The sequence below is a fragment of the Argopecten irradians genome, chromosome 1 (assembly GCF_041381155.1).
Source record: "Argopecten irradians isolate NY chromosome 1, Ai_NY, whole genome shotgun sequence".
NCBI lineage: Eukaryota > Metazoa > Mollusca > Bivalvia > Pectinida > Pectinidae > Argopecten > Argopecten irradians.
Window position 1 is genome coordinate 12,248,493 of NC_091134.1, and position 20,818 is coordinate 12,269,310.

Below are 20,818 nucleotides of genomic sequence, written 5' to 3' on the forward strand. Positions count from 1 at the left end.
AACATAAAACGTAAAAACAAAATCTTTTACAGTGCAAATATTCTGTTTCGTAACTAATGCTTATAAGATATGGTAATTTTATTCTGTGCTTTTCAATGAGTTTAACAGTTTAATTCATCAAACCTTTATATGGTTTTTAAAAAATTACTGTAGAAAAAAAGGTATGTGAAATATTTTGCAAAAATAGTCCGGCACGTATAACTTTAAAGAAAGCAAACATGTAATGAAGATACACACAATTTTAATGCATGTAATGCCATTTAGGCTGGTCGGAATTCAATGAATATGGGTCTTATGCACGCAAGCTGTACATAAGCTCATAGCTAGACTAAGAACTAATTATCCAGACAAACAAGTTATCAACTGCACAATTTACAAATATGAAAAATAATTCCATTTCAAATGCGCAGCGAGAAACACCACAAACGGGTTGAATGCTGAATATCGAACTACATGGGGAAATGTCTACAATACCATACATTTCTAAGTCTAAGTTATTGTTATAAAATACAATCTGAATTTTGAAATTTTTTCACAAAGTGTTTGGTATATAAGAGTAAGGATAAGTAAACGAACATTAACAGCGCACTTTTTACTTACATTGTGCAAAACTAATACATACCGGTAATATTTTACTTTTAATACTCCCAGGTCATACTACATGTACATGATACGTGCAATTTGAAAAACTCAAAATCTAGTGTTTACCAGTAGTGGTCAGTGTGTTAATTGATAGTAGCCAATCGGCTATGAATACAACTGATACAATGAACCAGGTAATATTGTTGAAAACACCACTCCAATATCCACCTATCCAGCCTAGTCACAGAAGAAGGAATTCCATGGAGAGTATAACTCCAGACGAGACGTCATCTTTGAAACTTGATGTTGGCAAAGGTAAGGTAGTAGACTTTAATTTACTCATCCACAGTACCGTTTCCAACGCTGCCTTTGCCTCGACAATTGCTCCTGTTTGGGTCAAAGCATTGCTTCCCCATTTTAAAGACATGTTCAAAAACATCAAATCAGAAACTCTCGAGGAAATTACCGAGCCTCATAAACAGACTATCTGTGCCCAAAAAAAACTCAATTAAATGAACAGTCCACGCAAATCCAAAGTCTGAAGAATGAAAATAAAGAACTCTCCATCCAGTGTCATACACTCCAGGAAAGGGTCGAATCACTTGAAAGTGGTTTAGAAGAACTTGAACAATATGGGAGGCGTAATTCACTCAGATTTCATAATGTAAAGATGACCAGTGATGAGTCCACCATTTCGGACCATAAAGTTGTAGAGATCTGCAGACAGATGAACTTAGATATATCTGATGATGACATTTTTAGATCACACATCATAGGTAAACCTAGAAATGGCAAGTACCAAGTTATCTGTAGGTTCCGGAACTGAAAAGTAAAAAACTCTATTTACCGCGCGAAAAAAGTCTCTGAAAGGTAATCCGGATAGAGTGTTCGTCACCGAGGATCTTACGAGATACCGTCAGAGTATTATCAAAGAGTTGTCTGTAGCCAAATCTCTAGGTAAAGTTGAATCATTCTGAACCAACGACGGAAGGATCTTCTTGAAACTTTATGGAAATCCAAATAAAATTGTCATCAAATCATCCCATGACCTTCTAGCTCACCTGCCCCCACAACGCCCGCAACAAGGACAGTAACTTAATTCCTCCATTGAGTTGTATACACAATGTATGAACCTGTATATATTATATCGTTTTTACAGCAATACAACAATTCATATGTTTCAGTAAAAATCCACTTATCTTTATAAGAACTTTAGTTCTATTTAATAAATGATAACAAAGTTCTATTTACTTTTTGTTTTGTAGCCATTTAGTAGATACGGCTAAATGGAAAACCGTGATTTTGAATCCGTAATAACTTGATAATTGGTATTGATTATCTTAATTATGTCCATTAGTATTATAAAGTAAATCATGGTTTGGAAGTTACAACCTGATCAGTAATTTTGATCATCAACAGTGATGACACGTTATCATTAATGTATCATGATTTTTCAAATATATAATGCAGATGATCTTGAGTATTACACTAACGTTTGAATACTATTACAAAATCTGTCCAGCGTTAATTTAGGCATACCATTACATTGATAAATGGTGAAGTTATATCGTAAGGCACATGTAATAACAACACAAGTGCCTCATAATTATAAGTTTCCTTTTATTTCGATTATTAAATGCACGAGATTATTCAATTTATCTGTAAGAAAACAACAACAAGACATACAGTTTACATTCGGTTGTTCTATATACATGTACACTGGTAGATACAATCCTGCGAGTGTTCAGTTTTATTGTTATTATCATTTTCAGTTTGAATACAAGTAATCTTATGTGATAAATATTCAAACGGTATGTTGTGTGATACTCAAAGAATGTCAAATTTGTTGTTTGTTATGATTTTTTTTCAATACACACCGGTACGATCAGCTAAATGTTACCTGGTTCTCGATTGTATATAAAACAGTTTTCTTTGTTTATAAATCATTCCTATGCTACTAAATTAATGAAGTTCGCACTATCCTGCCAAACATCCAAATGTGGTTCTTTTTCCATGTTTGATGAAATTTTAGTCATTCTGTTCCTATTTTGTTTACTTATCTTTCTTTCATTTTTTCCCTCTTTTCCATTCACCTTTCTTCCCTTTCACATTTTTTGTTTATTCACCTTCATTACCTTTCACCCATTCTGTCTTTACTTCTGCAACAGAACTGTCTTCTTGTCTGAGTGTCCAATTATTTTATATTTACAAATGTATTATGGTATACACACCCGACCGTCACCCCATACGAGATGTACTAATCATTGATGATCATGGGTAGTGATTTAGCTCAGTATAGGGCGGCGATCGGCTGTTTCTACCAACGTACACACTCTATATTGATATCCCAACAGAATTTATTCTTCATAAATTTTCTAAAATTATTTATGTGTTGCAGGTCCAGTGTGATGTCCATTTTAAATAATATTGCTTTTATCACTAATTTTATCTTATCTTGTATCGTGAACAACTCAAACTTCCTCTTTATACTACAGCTTCCTCCTCCTTTCCTGTAACGACGTTTTCATCCAAACCCCGGCCCCCTCAATCATAAAAATGATCTATCTATCTTTCATTCAAATATACGTAGTCTGAGAAATAAGATGTCTTTTTTTTTAGAAAACATTGTTTCTGATTATGATATTGTCTGTGTTACCGAGACTCATCTTGGTTTATCGATAGCTGACTGTGATGTACTCCTGGATGCTTATGAGCTCTACCGTAAAGATCGTGGAACTCCGGGTGGGGGGATAAACTATTTACACTTCAGTCTCCTGTGTACCCGCCGTAGAGCCGATTTAGAATTTCGGGTGGGTGAATTTTGTTTGGGACAGAGATCCAGTTTCCAATTAAGAAAATTCCTCTTATGAACATTATACAGGACCTCCAAACACAGCACACTCATTTTGGAAATTATTTTAAACTCTCATTAGAAACAGCCATGCAAGAAACTCCTACATGTAGTAGTAGTAGGAGACATTAATGTTGATCTTTTAACTGTTGAGAACACACATGCCAAATTTATGACATTATTAACTCATTTCACTTGACAAACGTTATCAAAACAAACCGAACACGCATTGGACGGACGATCCTCTACACAATCATTGGCCCTATACTGCTCTCCGACACGTTGTACCTTCAGTTTAGCCGACGTAATAGACATTGATAACACACATCTCTGACACCACCAAGCGACGATTGTAAATTTGTCTGTTTGACACTGGTATAAGTTAAGACATATAAGCGAGTAAAAGTTATATGTTTATACTAACGCAAATTATGGACACTTTTTAATAATAGATTAGACGAAACTGACTGGCAAGATCTTTTCACAAGGACAACACTCCCCAGATGACATGTGTGATAATTTTTACATCTGGATTTTTAGATATAGCTGGGGAGTGTATACCGACAAAAATAGTGACAGTACAACCTAATGGCAAACCTTGGTTTTAACACTGACTTAAGACGCGAAATTAGAAAAAGAGACAGACTTTAAAATTTTTTAAAATCAAATCGTACGCCAGCTAACCTTACTAACTTTCGGAAAACAAACGTAATCATGTTAACAATCTTAAGAAAAGCACTAAAGAAAGGGTTTTATTTGCGGACATAAACGACATTCTTGATCAATTCTCAGTTTCGAACCCTAAATTTGTTTGAGAAATATTGTCCGCAGGCTAATAATCAAAACTACTGATACTGCCAATATATTGTACCTCACTCTCAGAAATGAAATTTGGTCAAATTGAATTAACAGATCGATAGTTAAGCTAAACATCTTAAATGAATACTTTTGCTTCCATCATCTCCTATCGACGGATTTCCAATACCGATCGTGCCTGACTTGTACAACTTTTGGGACACTGGACGCCCACTCCCTCTCCGACATACCTATTCAATTTTAAAATGGGACAGTATTTCGACAAAACCTCTTAAATCATATACATATTTAAAAAGCGCTGTAGGTTATTGATACCATAAGTCTCCACATTGAATTCAAAAAACAGCACTATATCAACAGCTCAATGCCTCTATACACTCATCATTGAGAGCACATACTTTGCGGAAACTGGTATCGATTATTCAAGCAAATCAATGGTAAAAAAAAGCATTATAGTAATGCCTTTATTCAAAAAGGGGAGATAAGCACGAAGTTTTCAAATTATAGACTATTTCACTATTAAGCACCGTTGTGAAAAGTATTTTTTGAAAGATTGGTAGTGAAATATTTTACATATAACTATTTATTAGATTCATTCCTTAATTTATAAATATCAGTCAGGTTTCCAGCCAGGTCATTCGACAGTTCATCAATCATTGAATTATATCACACTTATGCGAAAAAAAAAAGAAAAAAAACGTTCTTCATGTTTAGTTTTCTGTGCAATATTTCAAAGGCGTTTCGACCGTGTATGGGCACAGGGGATTGGAAGTGAAAACTAGCAAATTAATGGCATTTCCGGAAAATTGTTAGAGTGGTTTAAGAATTAATATTAGTAATAGACAACAGCAAGTTTTTTGTGGGAAATACGAAGTCTTTAGTTAAATCAACCAATGCCGGAGTTCCTCAAGGTTCTGTATTTAGGCCCCTCTTTTATTCATTTATATATATTAATGACATAGCTGATAACTTGGAAAGTCTTCGCCGATGATACCTCCTTATTATACTCTATATACTCTGATGCATCTCCTCAAACAATTGAAACAAAAATAAATAATGATTTAGATAAAATTTAACATTGGGCTAGTAAGTGGCTAGTAAATTTTAATCCTTCTAAAACAGAGGCATTATTTATTTCCAACTCTGAACTTGAATATGCAATAGAAATTAAGTTTAATAATGTAAATGTAGACTTTGTAGAAAATCATAAAGCCACCTGGAAGTGGTAATAAGCGAAAATTGTAAAATGGAGTAAACATATCGAAAATATTTGTAAAAATGTGTGTCAAAACAGGTAAGTGTTCTATGAAAACTTAAGTATTTGTTAAACAGACAAACTTTAGAGCATATATTCTTCCATTACTAGAATACTGTTGTGAAGCTTGGGACGGATGTACTCTCGGTGACGCAGACAATTTAGAAAAACTACAGTTAGAGTCTATTCGTATAATAACTGGTTTACCATCGTATGCAAGTAGGGTTTTCATTGTACTCAGAAAGTGGACTCGAACCATTAGCAAATAGAAGAAAGAAGAGAAAACTACAGTTTTTTTTCAAAATTCAAGCTAACCTCACGCCAAATTATCATTCAGCTTTACTACCTCCTTTAGTGTCACAAAATTTAGAATATAACCTCCGTAATGCTAGCAATTACTCCTTACCTAACTTCAGGCTTCAACTTACTACAATAGTTCTTTTTTCCCCTCAACTATCCGACTTTGGAACACTTTAGACCCTGTTATAAGACAGAGTATGACAGCCCCAGCTTTTAAACACTCTCTTAGTAATTAAGTTTAAATGACATAAATAGTCCCTCGTATTATTTGTTTGGAAGACAGGAAAACTAATATTTTGCATGCTAGATTCAGAACTAATTCAAGTACTCTAAACGATGTCTTATTTCATGCTAATTTAATTGATTTCCAACCTTGTCATTGTGGACATTCTATTGAAAATGCTTTTCACTTTTTTTAATTGCAATAAGTATGTAGATCAGAGAATAAGTGGTACCTGTGAGTTAAATGACTTCATCCCACTGGACCTTCAGCTAATTTTACATGGCAGTCAAGAATTATCTAAAGCAGACAATGAAAAACATTTCTGCACACTCAGAAATCTATTAACGATACAAAAAGAGATTTTGATTTTACATCTGTACATTTTCTATCACCTACCTCTTTCTATTCAAGTTACAATTGTGCAAGCCTTCCTAATTTATTTTTCCAACATATCTCTCTTCAGTACCTGATACATTTGACATATTGTGTATTTGAAATAATTCATATATAATATAATATATACACTGTTTACCCACTTTAACTTCATCAAATACTGCGTCTTTTTATCTTTTTCTGGATTATGTACTTGTGCCCATCTGGGTCTAGAAAGATCATTCACGCAGTCTAAACAATGCTTCTTTTTTTAGTGAAAATGTCTTTAACTATAATTTATAATTATATAAATGAATGCCTCTGTCACATTCTTTTCATATACCTGCACCTTCTTACATCCTATCTTTACCCTTCCATTATCCCACACTTTCACACAAAATACTGTTTTATTGTTAATGTCATCTTGTATAATTTTGTATGTGTTACCTAATATTGTATGGAAAGGGCTTAATATAAGTTGGAAAAACTTGTGCACCAATCCTATTGTACATAATTGATACAATAAAATATGTTTAAAACTAAACTCCAAATATCCAATAATTTCGCCCGTTTATTATTTACATACATTACTAGAGGTTAAAGGGACAATTGATTGAGGCTAATTCTGTTACATAACCTAGAAGCAAAATATGATATAAATGTATAGTTCTTCATTCCTTATGGACATATTACAAAAAAATATTGACAAATTTCACAACATTGTTAATTATTTTGATTAATACTGTTGAAATTCTGAATCGTTGATCAATACGATTAATCAGGTCCAACTTGTGCGCAGTACCCATACCCGAGCCAAAGTCACGTACGTTAAACAATGAAACACATAACCACTGACGAGTTGATGATTTTTTTAGACAATAACATGCATCAAAAAAGGTAAACATACTACCGTAAAAGTAATTTGAGAAGTTCTAGACACAAATTTCTAAACTACACAGGCAAGGGCCAAGGTTTGGCATACAAGACATCTGGCCACTATGTGTTATGGCGGACAGTAACCGAGTTTGAACATTTCACATAATTTCACCACAGTGGACTTTTCTGGCATATCGCAGTAAAACCAACTAATCTAATTTCTGTTAGAAGTGGGTTGTTTCCGTAATATGTGAAAATTTTTATGTACTCTTGGACTGAATTGTCCTTATAATATATAGCAATAGGCATTGGCTGTGCCAGGCAAGAATCTGCATTAATTTTATGTGAGTCATGAGAAAAAACTATGACTCGTTTAATAAAATCCCATATGTAAACATGGTCAACTTTTTCAATGCTTTCATTCTTTGCCTTGTTTATGTGCATTGTACTACGGACAGTGTAGAAATAGAATATAGCATTTCTGTAATGTACTTTCCTCATATGTCCAGTAAACTCGGAAATTCTTGTATACAAATATAGCCGTGGGACATATTCTGGTCCACGATCTCAACGAATTGACACATAAACAAAATTCAACGACGCATGAATTGCGGTGTATTTCGTTTTAAAAGTGATTGACAAGGTCAAGTGTATGGGAGTCATTTAATTCTAAGCCAGCTCATCAAGCTATCATTCTAACTTAAATGATTTCGAAATAATTGTGAATATCCAACATGTGTGGGGTTCAACTGAAAACTGGAAAACAATATTATTTCACGCTCGCAAAAACATTTAATCGTCACAATCGAAGCCTACCGGCAAGGGCAGATAACTATGAAAAGAGGGAATGATCAAGTGAATTCAGCCTGAAAATATTATACTACATCTATATTTTAACAGATTACCTTTTAAGTATTCAATTTCAATCCTGGTTTCTGTTAATGTTGACCCTTTCTGCACCAAACAGCGCATCCTTATGTATGCAAGTCATAGTGATGCAGACCTAACTTACACCTGTATGGTTTATTTTAAGATATATGTAGCAGTGTAATGAGCAAGTGTCCATTGTTACACTAAAACACATGACGTTCTAATCAGTCTCCAAAAGCACAAATACACAATAAACGCAACTAACGCATAACATAAAGTGAAATGTCTTCCTAAGATGAAAATAATTTATCATATATATTTGAAAAACACAAAACCTACACTTCATTCAACTGAGTTTAAATACAAACCTAAAGAGTGTCGCATAGTTTCCGGGCATAGTGCTCAAATCACAATAACTACTCACCTCCTTTGATATGACCGTCATTACTACGAGGTCTCAGAAACAATGTTTTTTAAACAAAGTCATTTTCTACATCTTTAATGCATGCGTTTTTACTTGCATTGTCAGCTTTCATGAAAGGACGTGATTAAACGCCAATTTCTTCAGTTTCACATTAATTTCCCGCATTGAACTGTAATTGAATCAGCCACTGCGAGAATATCAAATCGTCTACAAAAAGGTAGGCAGTTTGTACGGTATCAATGCGGTATTATGTATGAATATAAATATTTGAACAGAATCTATTTCTACCTACATGTACCCCTGCTTGGTTTGGTAACGGCCGACCTTTTTGGGTGTGCTATTTAATGGAGTATACTTCATTGCGATAGCACTATAGAAGGGCAAGAGTATTATTTTTTTATGAATATACCACAGCTTCCCAAAACATACAAACATTCACACACGTATTACATTCAGGGGAAAAAGTCCTTAAATGACCCTAGCTGTGTGACGTTTGTAACCCAACCACAACAACAACAACACACAAGCAACAACAACAACAACAGTTATATATAAGTCCATGTGGGACCTAATGAAATGGATTGAATCTTATATAGCACGAGGAAGCTTCTCTGTTATATCTGATGCAGTATATCAAAATGCATGTTTTAATATGATTTTCAATATAAAAGAATCTAATTTTCCTATCAGAGACTAAGGTCAATATTAATCGAACAATTCAGTCTAACTGCTATTTTATCAGTCGATCTCTATCAATGGTACAAGGTATATCTTAATCTGCTATATATAGATATGGATTTAATTATGTTATAGGTGTAAATTGTATATTTCTAATGTTTTTTCATCGTCATTAACATTCATGATCATAAATCATAATAAACTGTCGATGCATAAATGGTAACTGCTAATACATTTCCTATTCTCTTTGATGACTAAATTTCTCTGTGTTTTAAATTTACACGTATGATGCAGACTTCATTTGTGTGGTGTTCCATTGGCAAATAGAACAACTATTGTGATACTGTTTAACTGTTGGAGAAAAATAGTGATTTCAAGTACAATTTAAACATATTTTACTTAACTTTGTACTTCCAAAGGTAATGTTTTAATGTTGTGCGCAGTCTTTTAGGTGTTTAATTTGTGTATAGTATTGTTTTAAAGTTATATGTGCCGTAACTTAGCGAACATTTTGACATGCTATTTTGTCTTTAGTAATCTATTTAAAGCAATGAGGTTTAATGAATAAAGCTGTAAAATCATTCAAATTGAGAAACAAACATGTATAACACTTTATAATTGTTAGGTACATCACATAATTTAGACACTGTAAAACTCTTGTTTTCATTACTTATGTATGTTTAGATGGACGCATACCTGCAGATATCACTTTACAATTAGTTATAACGCAGTAAAAGTGTAAAATGAAATTGTAGACAACAACTTGACTTCATAGTCTGACCGTATGTACTCATGTCAATGCTCTATAGTTGTAAATAGGATGATGTTTTCACAGTACTGCCAAAAACCATTTCAGCTCTTATTTGTACTAGACTTTGTAAGATCGTAATTCTCAAAATGTTGGTAACCTTTTAAAGTAAATAACATATTAAAAGCTCACATGATTCGCGAGCATGAAAAACACACGTATAACTTTCACAGTTTTCGTGACAGATTCTGTAATATTAGATGCTTGTATGTGTATATTAAAAAAATTAAGATATATTGTTTACTTGATAGTGTATGATTTGAATTCTACATTTATGTTCATTTCTTAAATATATGTGGGAATATTGCATTACAATTTGAAGTCTGGTAAGCATTGTTCTACCAAAAGTAGGGACCCATTATACATTTTAATTCACTTAATGACTTTCTGACAACTAATGCAATTGAACTTGTAAATTAATAATGCATTTCTACCAGAAAAAGTGGTATAGTTGATTTTCATGTATTTTACCATACATGGACTCTTATGCGTTTACCTAACCATGTCATTGTCAACAACGCTTTTGCAATAGGATACACCTGTGTCGTATGTCACTATTCTCCATTATTCAGGGCAAGAAAGCAGCAAATCTCATCTTATACTGGTATTTATCCCATATTAAAGTATATAATGTCTCACAAAATTCCATGTCGACAAATATAGGTCAAACTTCTCTTATTTCTACCCGGGGCGATGTGCTTTAATAAGAGTGGTCTGTATTATACAGGAAGATGAACCTGTTGGATTCATCGCGGTGTAATATAGAGACGGAGAATAAATAGTACAGGACGTAAGAATAGTCTACTGTGGTGGGATATTTTCTACCTTCTCAAGGAACAACCCTAAGGTAAGTAAAACTTGTTTTGGTAAAGTTTTGCTTAAAACTTACTTCAACATACATGTATACAGGTTATGTAATACATATTCCACTTTTTTGTATGCAATATCCTTATGATTATATCACACAGATCATCAGATTCGTATATGTTTACATTTGACCTTCCTCAACAATGAAAATTTTCATTGAAAATTTGAAATTGGTGATAACTAAACGTTACATAGACCATTTCTATTTTTTTCTCTCGTTGCTTTTTAATGGCGATTAGAATTAAATAATGATGTATTTGGTTTTGCAAATCACATAGCCGATTGTTTTATTGGCTAATCCAGCTCGAAGGATGTCCATTAGAATAATTTCAAATGTAATTATCTTAAATATTTGGTTTCTATTGATTTCAACTCAAGTTATTAAATACTTTTCGCAGCTGAAAAAGATGAGACATTTGTATTCCTACTCCTAATTGGTGTGAAAAACAACATATCCAAATGAATTCAAACGCCAGTAAATACATAGCGCTTTAAATGTATTCTGAATATAATTCACCGGTGCCGTATCCGTGTGTAACGTTTTATGTCACCTCCTTTCCTTCCGCCTTCATTCTCGAGTAAACAACGTGTGTGTAACTGTGGCTTCCTTTTGTTACTTACTGGCTTGGTGGCAGCGGAATTTCAGACTACACACCTAACATAAAAGTTATAGGTATCAACTGGTATAATTATTGACAATTAGGCCACATCGTAGTGACATTTCTACGGGTAATTACAAAACAAAACACTAAGTCTCGCGGAGTAAACGTGTTCTAGGCTGCGTGTTGCGCTTGGGAACCCTTCAGGCTAGCCCACACCGCACAGCTACACTTTCAACGTGTCCTGTACCACCGGCTGTCAATGGTCTCCGGTCATTCATTGGAGCATTCAAAGTACTAGCCAGAGTAACTCAGAACTGTTCGTCGATCGTGTATCCTTTTGATGACGTGGTTGCCACTCGCGAATCAAAGAAAACTTTGCATCGGTCCAATGAACAATTGACGTCTTTCGAGAAAGCACAAAAGTCCCTCAACAACGCACGCTCCATCACGTTGCCCCGCGATACTGGTGCTGTTCGTAGCACTGGAATCGGCGCCACGCTGTATGCTACTCGGGACAAAAAACCTGTCTGGCTGGGTACTTCAGTGCTAAGCTCAACAAAAATCAGATAAACTGGCCTTCGTGCACGATTGAAGTTTATTCTATCACGACCGCGTTGAAGTAGTTCAGCCCATATCTAATTCAGTCATCGTTACAACCGTGCGTACTAACTTACAGTAAGCCCTGCGTGCCGGCATTCGAGAAGCTTTACAAAGGTGAGTTCTCTTTTAGCCCACGAGTGACTTCATTCCTATCTACGAATAGTCGTTTTCATGCGTCTGTTCGTCTTTTTGCTGGCTCTGCGATTCTTCGATCTGACTTCGCGAGTCGTAACGCTCCACCGTGTGCTGAACCCACCTGTCTGATCTGTACGTTTGTCAACCAAGAAGAAATGGACTCAGTTGTTCGATCGGTCACACAAATGACATCCTCGAAGGTAACGCTAGGATGTTTTTCACAAGCCGGTCTGCGTGGTTAGGATTACAATCCGATTGATCTGATCTTCGTCGCACGTGCGCTTATCTTCGACAAGGTACGCGACCGTCAAAAAAAATCACCAACGCCCGTGATGTGAAGCGCTACCATAACGTCTCGTAACTATTAGCTGATGGTCTCGTAGTCGTTAACCGAACGATCCCGTTCTCAAATTCGTCCGAGCTTAAAGTAGTCCCTAGACAGGTCCTGGACGGTCTTCTGACTTCTCTCCATGTTAAACTCGACTATCCTACATGTCACCACTTGAAGACGAACGTACATAGACATTTCTATGCTATTCACATGGATGCTGTAATCCAACATGTCAGTGACAGCTGTCATCGTTGTACATATCTGAAACACGCTCCAGTCTTCAAGCAGACTCAAACTTCCAGCATTCCTTTAGGTACTGTAGGTAGCCAATTTGCGACTGACGAGTACAGAGGGTATTTTACTTGTAGACGAACGTCGCGATTCCCTCCGGGCTGGACATACTCGCTCGGTGTGTTCTCCATTTGCCCACTTTTTAGAGAACAAAGAAAAGTGTTGGTATAGGAGAACAATGGAAAACCAATTATAGTCAGTTCCATAATAATTTTTACCTGTGCTTACCTGTGTTCGTTTACCTGAGCTACCTCTAGTTTGTCAAAAGTGTGGAAATAGAGAGATATCAATATATATGTATACAATACAGTACTACATGTATATAATATTTTGTGCGTTTTGACAGACAAATATAAATAATATTTTATATATTACATCTTTATAAATTTCACCATTGGAATGGTGGATTAAAGAACAAAATTTCATCCTAGTTTTAGGAGAATTAAATGTCAGAATTTTTTTACAAACTGTTGCAATTTCAAGAATTAGTTAAAAACAAATATATGATATTTAGTAATGTTGGCATGTGCACGTATATAGCTACATATCGATATAGAGAATACAGCGTATGTCACAAGATATTATTTAATTCTATTGGATGATACATGTAACAATATTAACTATATCATATACAGTTGTATATCTTATATATCAAACTGTACAGATGTCTCGAAATTCCAATTCCACAGTGACAAGAAAGTCAAACATACTGTATATATAGGCCTATTTGTATGTTAGACATTGAGAAAATAAAAATATTTTTCATCAAGGATGATAGTTTTTGGAAAAATCCAGACGGTCGCTAAATATCATAGCTGATATAAGTACTAAGTATAATAAATTAAATATACTTTTTAGTCAATATGTAATATTTTGGATTTATTGAGATATCTTTTGTTTTAAATGTTACACTGTAAAAGCGAAAGTTTAACCCGCAAAACTTACATTTGCATTTGAATTTGCATGATTTGACAAGTAATTTTGTCATATATATACATGTATAATGCGCATCTCTCTTATCACACTATAAAAACCTAAGCATTTCTACAGAATATAGACTTCTGCAGATTGCAAATTGTTTGAGAGAATGTGAATTATAGAGATAATTTTTAGCTAGTGATAGTTCGAACACTGATTTTTTTTTATAATTGATCTTATTTCGGATAGTTTGAACATGTCAAATTATGAACGTAAAAGTAAGATTTTTGTCGGCAAATTGGCTCGACGGGATTCCTAAAAATGACGATACATTGCAGTATAAATATTTCAGTAGAATTGTCACAAAGGTGATTTCTAATGAAAAGAGGCGTTAACATAAACTTCATGATTACATAATTATTACCATAAACTATTTTTGTAAATATTGAATGTTGATTTTGTTATACATGTATATGCCACTAAGGTATATTTTGATTGAACTACAACCAGCAACTATAGTTATCATTTATGTGTTTATATATGTACATGTATATATGTTTGTCAAAAAGAGAGAAAGGAATTTTGAAGTTTTTGAAGTTAGGACCAAATATTGATTTTACGTTTGATGTGTTAATCATTTATTATTAATATATTATATATCATTATTATATGTATATTATTTATGTTAAAAAATCAAGAACATAACTGACATCACAAAAAGAGTAACAAATTAAAAGATTTTTCCATGTAATATTATTTCCATACATATACATGTTATACATAAATGATCATATACCCTTATGAGTACAGTGAGGTACAGTACCTATCACAGGTGTAATTCACAGGTAAAACACAGGCAAATCCAGGTTAACTTCTCTGAAATAGACTATAATCCTTGTCAGCACATTCTGCTAATTATCAGATTGTAAAAAGTGGGCAAATGGAGATACAGCCATTCGCTCGTGCATTAATCTTCGTCCAATGGACAGCTCGTATGCCGTTGAGCGTACTGACTGTGCTTCGGGGTTTCATACTCTTGTCAACGAGGAATTTTTGTCCCGTCACCGGATTTCGGTAGAACTAGGAAAAGCCAATAACTGCAATAAAAGTCCTCTCCTGTTACGTGGTGTTCAGGTGTTCAGGGATTGAAAGAAGAGATACTCGATAAGACTCGTCATCGCGATCGGTATCTCACATGTCGTTTGATTTCAGGTATACGAAAAAGCGGCTTATCATTCAGAGAAATGGTAACACAAAGGGACCAATTCCTTAATAACCAAATATCCATTAACGAATAATCTCTGATATCGCAACAGCATCCGGATATACATGCTGGCGACCTTGTAGATTTACACAGTAACAAGTCTTTTGGCCGTGACCGATACCTCGTAACGCACGTGGATACCTTTTAGTGTATTATTAAAAAAATTGTCGGAAATAAACATAGCGCTGCATATTATCGTGTCAAACGTTCCGACTTATATCGTGTGTCTGCCACTGCTAATGAACGTATTAAATCTCCCATGGATTCGAACGCACTCGTTAATATCGATGTTCCTCCAGCTCCCGATACGACTCAAATACTTCTCTCAAATATTTCTTGCGTGATGATGTTCCTACTTTAGACAGTAATCAGCTAGCATCAGACACGTTTGAATCGGATTCTTTAACCAATGATTCCTTAGACTATGGTGATAATTTGATCTGACTCCTTCGGTGGAACCTCCAAGGCGTTCCTCTAGACCATCTGTGAATCCTCGGTACCTCAATGACTATATGTAAGGTATTAGTTAATGAGTTTCTCTGTTAACGTTTCATGTGTTATTATCGTTGAAAGTTTCTAGTCAAGATCAGAGAGAATATTATGTTTACAGTAATTGAGCACTTCAAATAGTTTTATAATGTATACCTAGTAATGTTATACTGTTATTTGAGAGACTTTAAATTTTTCTAATAACTGCAACTGTGTTTGTTTTCAAAAAGAAAATAAGTGGCGTCAGTAAATCAATAGCGCTTTAATTGTATTTCGGATATAATTCACCGGTGCCGTATCCGTGTGTAACGTTTTACGTCACCTCCTTTCCTTCCGCTTTCGTTCTCGAGTAAACAACGTGTGCGTAACTGTGGTTTCCTTTTTGACACTTAATGACGCAACTTTCACTGCACATGGTTATCACTTCAGGTTACCGTGTTTTGCAGCGGTGAAACGAAGCAGGGATCATCTGGGTGTTCTCAAGACAATCGCAAGTGTGTAATATGTCTCGCAATCAAAATAAACCGTTTATTAGTTCATTTGATCTTCATTGTTATTTGAACAAGCACACAAAAAACCTTAATATTATTTTGTATCAACTTGTATATCCATTGTGACCCTACAGGTACTAGATATGATAATGTCTTTACCCGAACTAGACATTTGTTTAATGAACCAGCGTTGACAATGACGTAAGAAACGAGAATTATCATTGATGTAAACAATGAGTGTTGTCAATGACGTAAGAAACGAGTATTGTCAAATATGATAATAATGAGTGTTGTCAATGACGTAAGAAACGAGTATTCTCATTTATGCAAATAATGAGTGTTGTCAATGACGTAAGAAACGAGTATTCTCATTGATGTGAATAACGAGTGTTGTCAATGACGTAAGAAACGAGTATTCTCATTGATGTAATTAATGAGTGTTGTCAATGACGTAAGAAACGAGTATTCTCATTGATGTAATTAATGAGTGTTGTCAATGACGTAAGAAACGAGTATTCTCATTGATGTAATTAATGAGTGTTGTCAATGACGTAAGAAACGAGTATTCTCATTGATGTAATTAATGAGTGTTGTCAATGACTAAGAAACGAGTATTCTCATTGATGTAAATAACGAGTGTTGTCAATGACGTAAGAAACGAGTATTGTCATTGATGTAAATAACGAGTGTTGTCAATGACGTAAGAAACGAGTATTCTCATTGATGTAAATAACGAGTGTTGTCAATGACGTAAGAAACGAGTATTCTCATTGATGCAAATAATGAGTGTTGTCAATGACGTAAGAAACGAGTATTCTCATTGATGCAAATAACGAGTTTTGTCAATTACGTGAGTATTGTCATTGATGTAAATAATGAGTGTCGCCAATGACGTAAGAAACCTTTTCCTTCTGATGCGTCTGATTCTTTCCTTTTTGAACAAATTCAGAAGTTACAAGACGAACTAGTCTGTTAACTTATTTCGTTAAACATGTAATTTAAGATATCCGAATTTGAGTTTGGGTTTAGGCGTTGCAAAGAAATTTTTAAATGCATGATTTAGATGGTGTAGCTTTTAAAAAAAAGTCAGATTCTTCGTGGTCGGATTACTTGTCACTCGTGGTGTAGCTTATTCCTACATAATAACTTATATGATCCTTTAGTGGAACTTAACATTAGTAAACAGAGAATATTCAAGAATGGCCGTACCGTAATACTGCAATTAAAACTTTCTAAACAGTTTCAGTTTTATAAATTTTAAAATGTTAATTTTCAAATCGCGGGTCGTCTTATGATTCCAGTTGTCGTCCTAATAACCGTGCATTTGTTGACTATCACTACACAGCACAACAAAACAATGAAACGAATCCTCATTGTAAAATTTTATTGACCTTCTACAACCCCCATTCACCCTCAATCACCCATACCGTCTTGGCAGTGTGTGTACAGTAGCTTAGGCAATTATGTACATGTAAGAACTATGTAGTTTTTATATGTCATGTAAAACTACATAGTTGTCATTTATATTAGACAACAGACGTAAACAGCTGATCAAAACAGGCGTCATCTGATCACGGGTATGACTTAAGCAGTTTAATCATATCACCAAGCAATATATTAGGATAAACATATATGCAAACAATAGCCTGTACAGGTGTCAGTTTACGAGCTGTTTTAAGTCATAATTTAGAATGTAACGCTTGATGATGTTGTCAGTCAGTCGCGATGCTGAATAGTCAGACTCAGTAGGCCCACAAAACAATTAAATTAGACCTAGCTAGACAATAAAAACCTCTAACGTCAAATATTAGATATCGAATAATACTATAACCCACCTATAGTGATGCTGATGCTATTGACATGTAAGATCAATGACCTCTCATCGGATATTGTCGATTTCAACTTGAACAGCGAGGCGGCCTCAACGTTAACCAGATACACTTCCTCATAGGTGGCGCTTGTCGTATGGCAAAAAGATTTCATTTCCCTTATACACGCAATTCCTAACAATCTACAAAAGGTGTTATGAATTTAAAGAATTATAAAATTAAAAAAAAACCTTTGTTGTCACAAATGTGCCCCTTTTGTGGATGGTCCAAATCGTTCAGAATTGCTTTAAAGAAAGGAGGCCAGGACCCCGGGATATCACGTCAGTATGACGATGTTGGCATGTGCTAGCCCAAATATTTGTCTTCAACCACATTTTCCTCAAATGTACCACGTATTCAGTGACGTAGATCTCAAAGAGAATTACAAGTGTTCCAAGTTTCAGATTTTTGTATGGACCCGTTTCTGCGTTCCCAAGTCGCTGTTATATGCTGCTAAGCAGGTGCTCTTTACCGTGTATTACATTTCCTAATTCATATCATTCTATGTGAATGTATACTATTTTTTACATTCAATTTCCTCCATAAATGTCGCCGACCGAGAAATCTGATATACTTACCGAAAGTTGAACCAGGGAAGATAAACGTAGGCTAACAATTATAATGGAAATGTTACACGGGATTTCGCTGCTTTAATGATTCGACGTTGACACCATACAATTGTTGGGTGCATCGCATGCATCATTTTCATTAAAAATGCACACACAATTAAAATGTATCCGAAAAAAGGAAGGATTCTTTTCCTGTATATTCAACTATTTGCAATGGGAATTTAAATATATTAAAATATTATTAAATTTTGTTTATTAAAACATTTTTGCTAAAATTTGCGCTAAACCATAATTTTAGTAATGATGTACCTCCAATCTAAATATAACCAGATTTTAATACCCTACGCAATGCGGTTTGGTTTTTATCAGTTTGGTCTTAACTCTTTTAAGATCTTATATAAAATATATTGGATACTTTATTCCATCATGTCAAGCATGTTCCAGTTCAAAAATGCACTAATGTTCATTATACCATGTCTTGTTATTCCACTCTCATGTCATTGCAGAAGCGTACTTGGTGTGGGATAAATAGCACATGTCGGTCTTTTGATTTGTTAAGATGCGAACTTTGATCTTATTGCTTCTTTGTCACAAATGTAGTAACGTCATCAATAATATGATTGTTTGATCAATAATAAAATCATTATTCATATATACGCATGCGTATTCCTTATGCTCTGTCACAGATTTCTTATAAAAGATAAACATGTTTTCGATTCAATTAATTTGATAATTATATAAATTTATGGTTTTGTTTTCTATGAACAATTCTTGTATTTCATCTTGTTCCATTTTACATTTTTTTGCAACAGACCAACATGTCAAGTGATAAAGAGATGAGTTCGCGTGGTAACTGGGGAAGCTGGTATGAGTATCTGTTTTCCTGCATTGGATGTCTGGTCGGACTTGGGAACATCTGGAGATTTCCCTACGTGTGCTACAAGAATGGCGGAGGTGATATATCAATGCTAGGATTTACTGTAAATCAATTAATGTTCACGTATTTCGCAAACTAGCAATAAAACCACTAAATTACGTCGCCATTTAATACGTTGGATTGCAGTAGGTATTTCCCTGTATTGTCTGCATATTTTGTAATCACGCGTGAGGGGGACTTTGAGTACGGTTTTGAGGAACGATATGTTACTAAATATTCATGCCTGCTGATTATCAACAACGATCCCAATATCGAAACATGGTATGTAAATAATGTTTAAGTGAAATTTATATATAATAATAGCGCAAAAAATGGAGTAGAACTCGGTGGAAGTTAACTAAGTGCTACATTAAACTATTCCTCGGTATTCACCTTGGGACCTTTGCTGTGGAGATCTAGGTCAACTGTGACAGTTATTTCTTCCATACTTGACAGGGTTATCCCGCGGTTGCTAGGGAAAAGATAACTCTGTCTTTTACCGGGGTAGGGAAAAGACAGCTCACACGCGCTAGACAATGACGTCAATACATGCGGCGATAACTTTTACGCACATCGACGTTCTTCGCCATTTTCTCGTTAAAGTATGGGAGAAAAAGAATCTTACATGGGACTGTCAGGTGGAAAGGGATTTCTCATCCCTCGTGAAAGATTTTGACCATCAACACTCGGCAAGCCTCGGGTTGACCAGCCAAAATCTTTTTCTCGGGTTGAGATATACCTGTCAACCTGACAGGCCCATGTAAGATTCTATTAGTCATGATTCCAAAAATCAAATAACCCGTAGGTATTGTAAGATATATCAATCACATTTATACTCAATTCAAATGGCGATTATGTAATAGATAGAGACATTATTTAGGTGTTACAGTAATTGTTCTTCCGATTTCTCAAACGAATATATCCCCCAAAATACTATCTTTCAAGTTAGAAAGAATAGTTACAATGGATGTATAATTATAACATAGAGGTAGAATAAATTCCATCTCTCTAGATGATTGGATAAACAACAACAACAACTGTGTCTAGAAACCTACCCATTCGTGTCATTTGCTGAGAGAGTATTTAGTTTCAATTATTGTTTATGATAGTCGTCACGCTCCAGTAAATCGTAAACGAATAATAAACAAGGTATCATATATACATTATATATAAGCCGCTATTATCGAAATTTTAGGGTATGTGAAATGTTATGTGACTTTTTTTTTTTAAATATTTGGTTCCCTCAGTGTAAAAAGTTGACTTGAATCATAAATTGGTTGTTTTTTGTGCTTAGATATTTGCACACTTGCGTGTTTAGTTTGTAAATTTAAAAACTGTTTTGAAAACAAGCAAACAACCTGTTCTTATTTTTTATTTTATGTAACCAGTAAATGAATAACGATACAACTTTGACTGTCATGT

The 20,818-nt window shown here is 34.5% G+C and overlaps 2 protein-coding genes across 5 annotated transcripts in view; one reads left to right on the top strand and one right to left on the bottom strand.

Moving 5' to 3' along the window:
• Positions 1-20,818, bottom strand: part of LOC138317767 (sodium-dependent dopamine transporter-like) — a 60,457-nt gene that overhangs the window by 11,521 nt on the left and 28,118 nt on the right. The gene's annotated exons all lie outside the window — the stretch shown is intronic.
• Positions 1-20,818, top strand: part of LOC138317745 (sodium- and chloride-dependent glycine transporter 2-like) — a 31,201-nt gene that overhangs the window by 1,253 nt on the left and 9,130 nt on the right. Inside the window, exons 1-3 of one of the 4 annotated variants that reach the window (XM_069259633.1) lie at positions 10,363-10,381; positions 10,783-10,902; positions 19,293-19,434. In XM_069259633.1, the coding sequence (XP_069115734.1) occupies positions 19,299-19,434 (136 nt within the window). In that variant the 5' untranslated portion in view covers positions 10,363-10,381; positions 10,783-10,902; positions 19,293-19,298. Of the gene's footprint in view, positions 1-10,362; positions 10,382-10,590; positions 10,903-15,897; positions 15,913-19,292; positions 19,435-20,818 lie in introns of those variants that run through there. The other 3 variants (XM_069259624.1, XM_069259615.1, XM_069259642.1) reach the window with 3 other exon arrangements.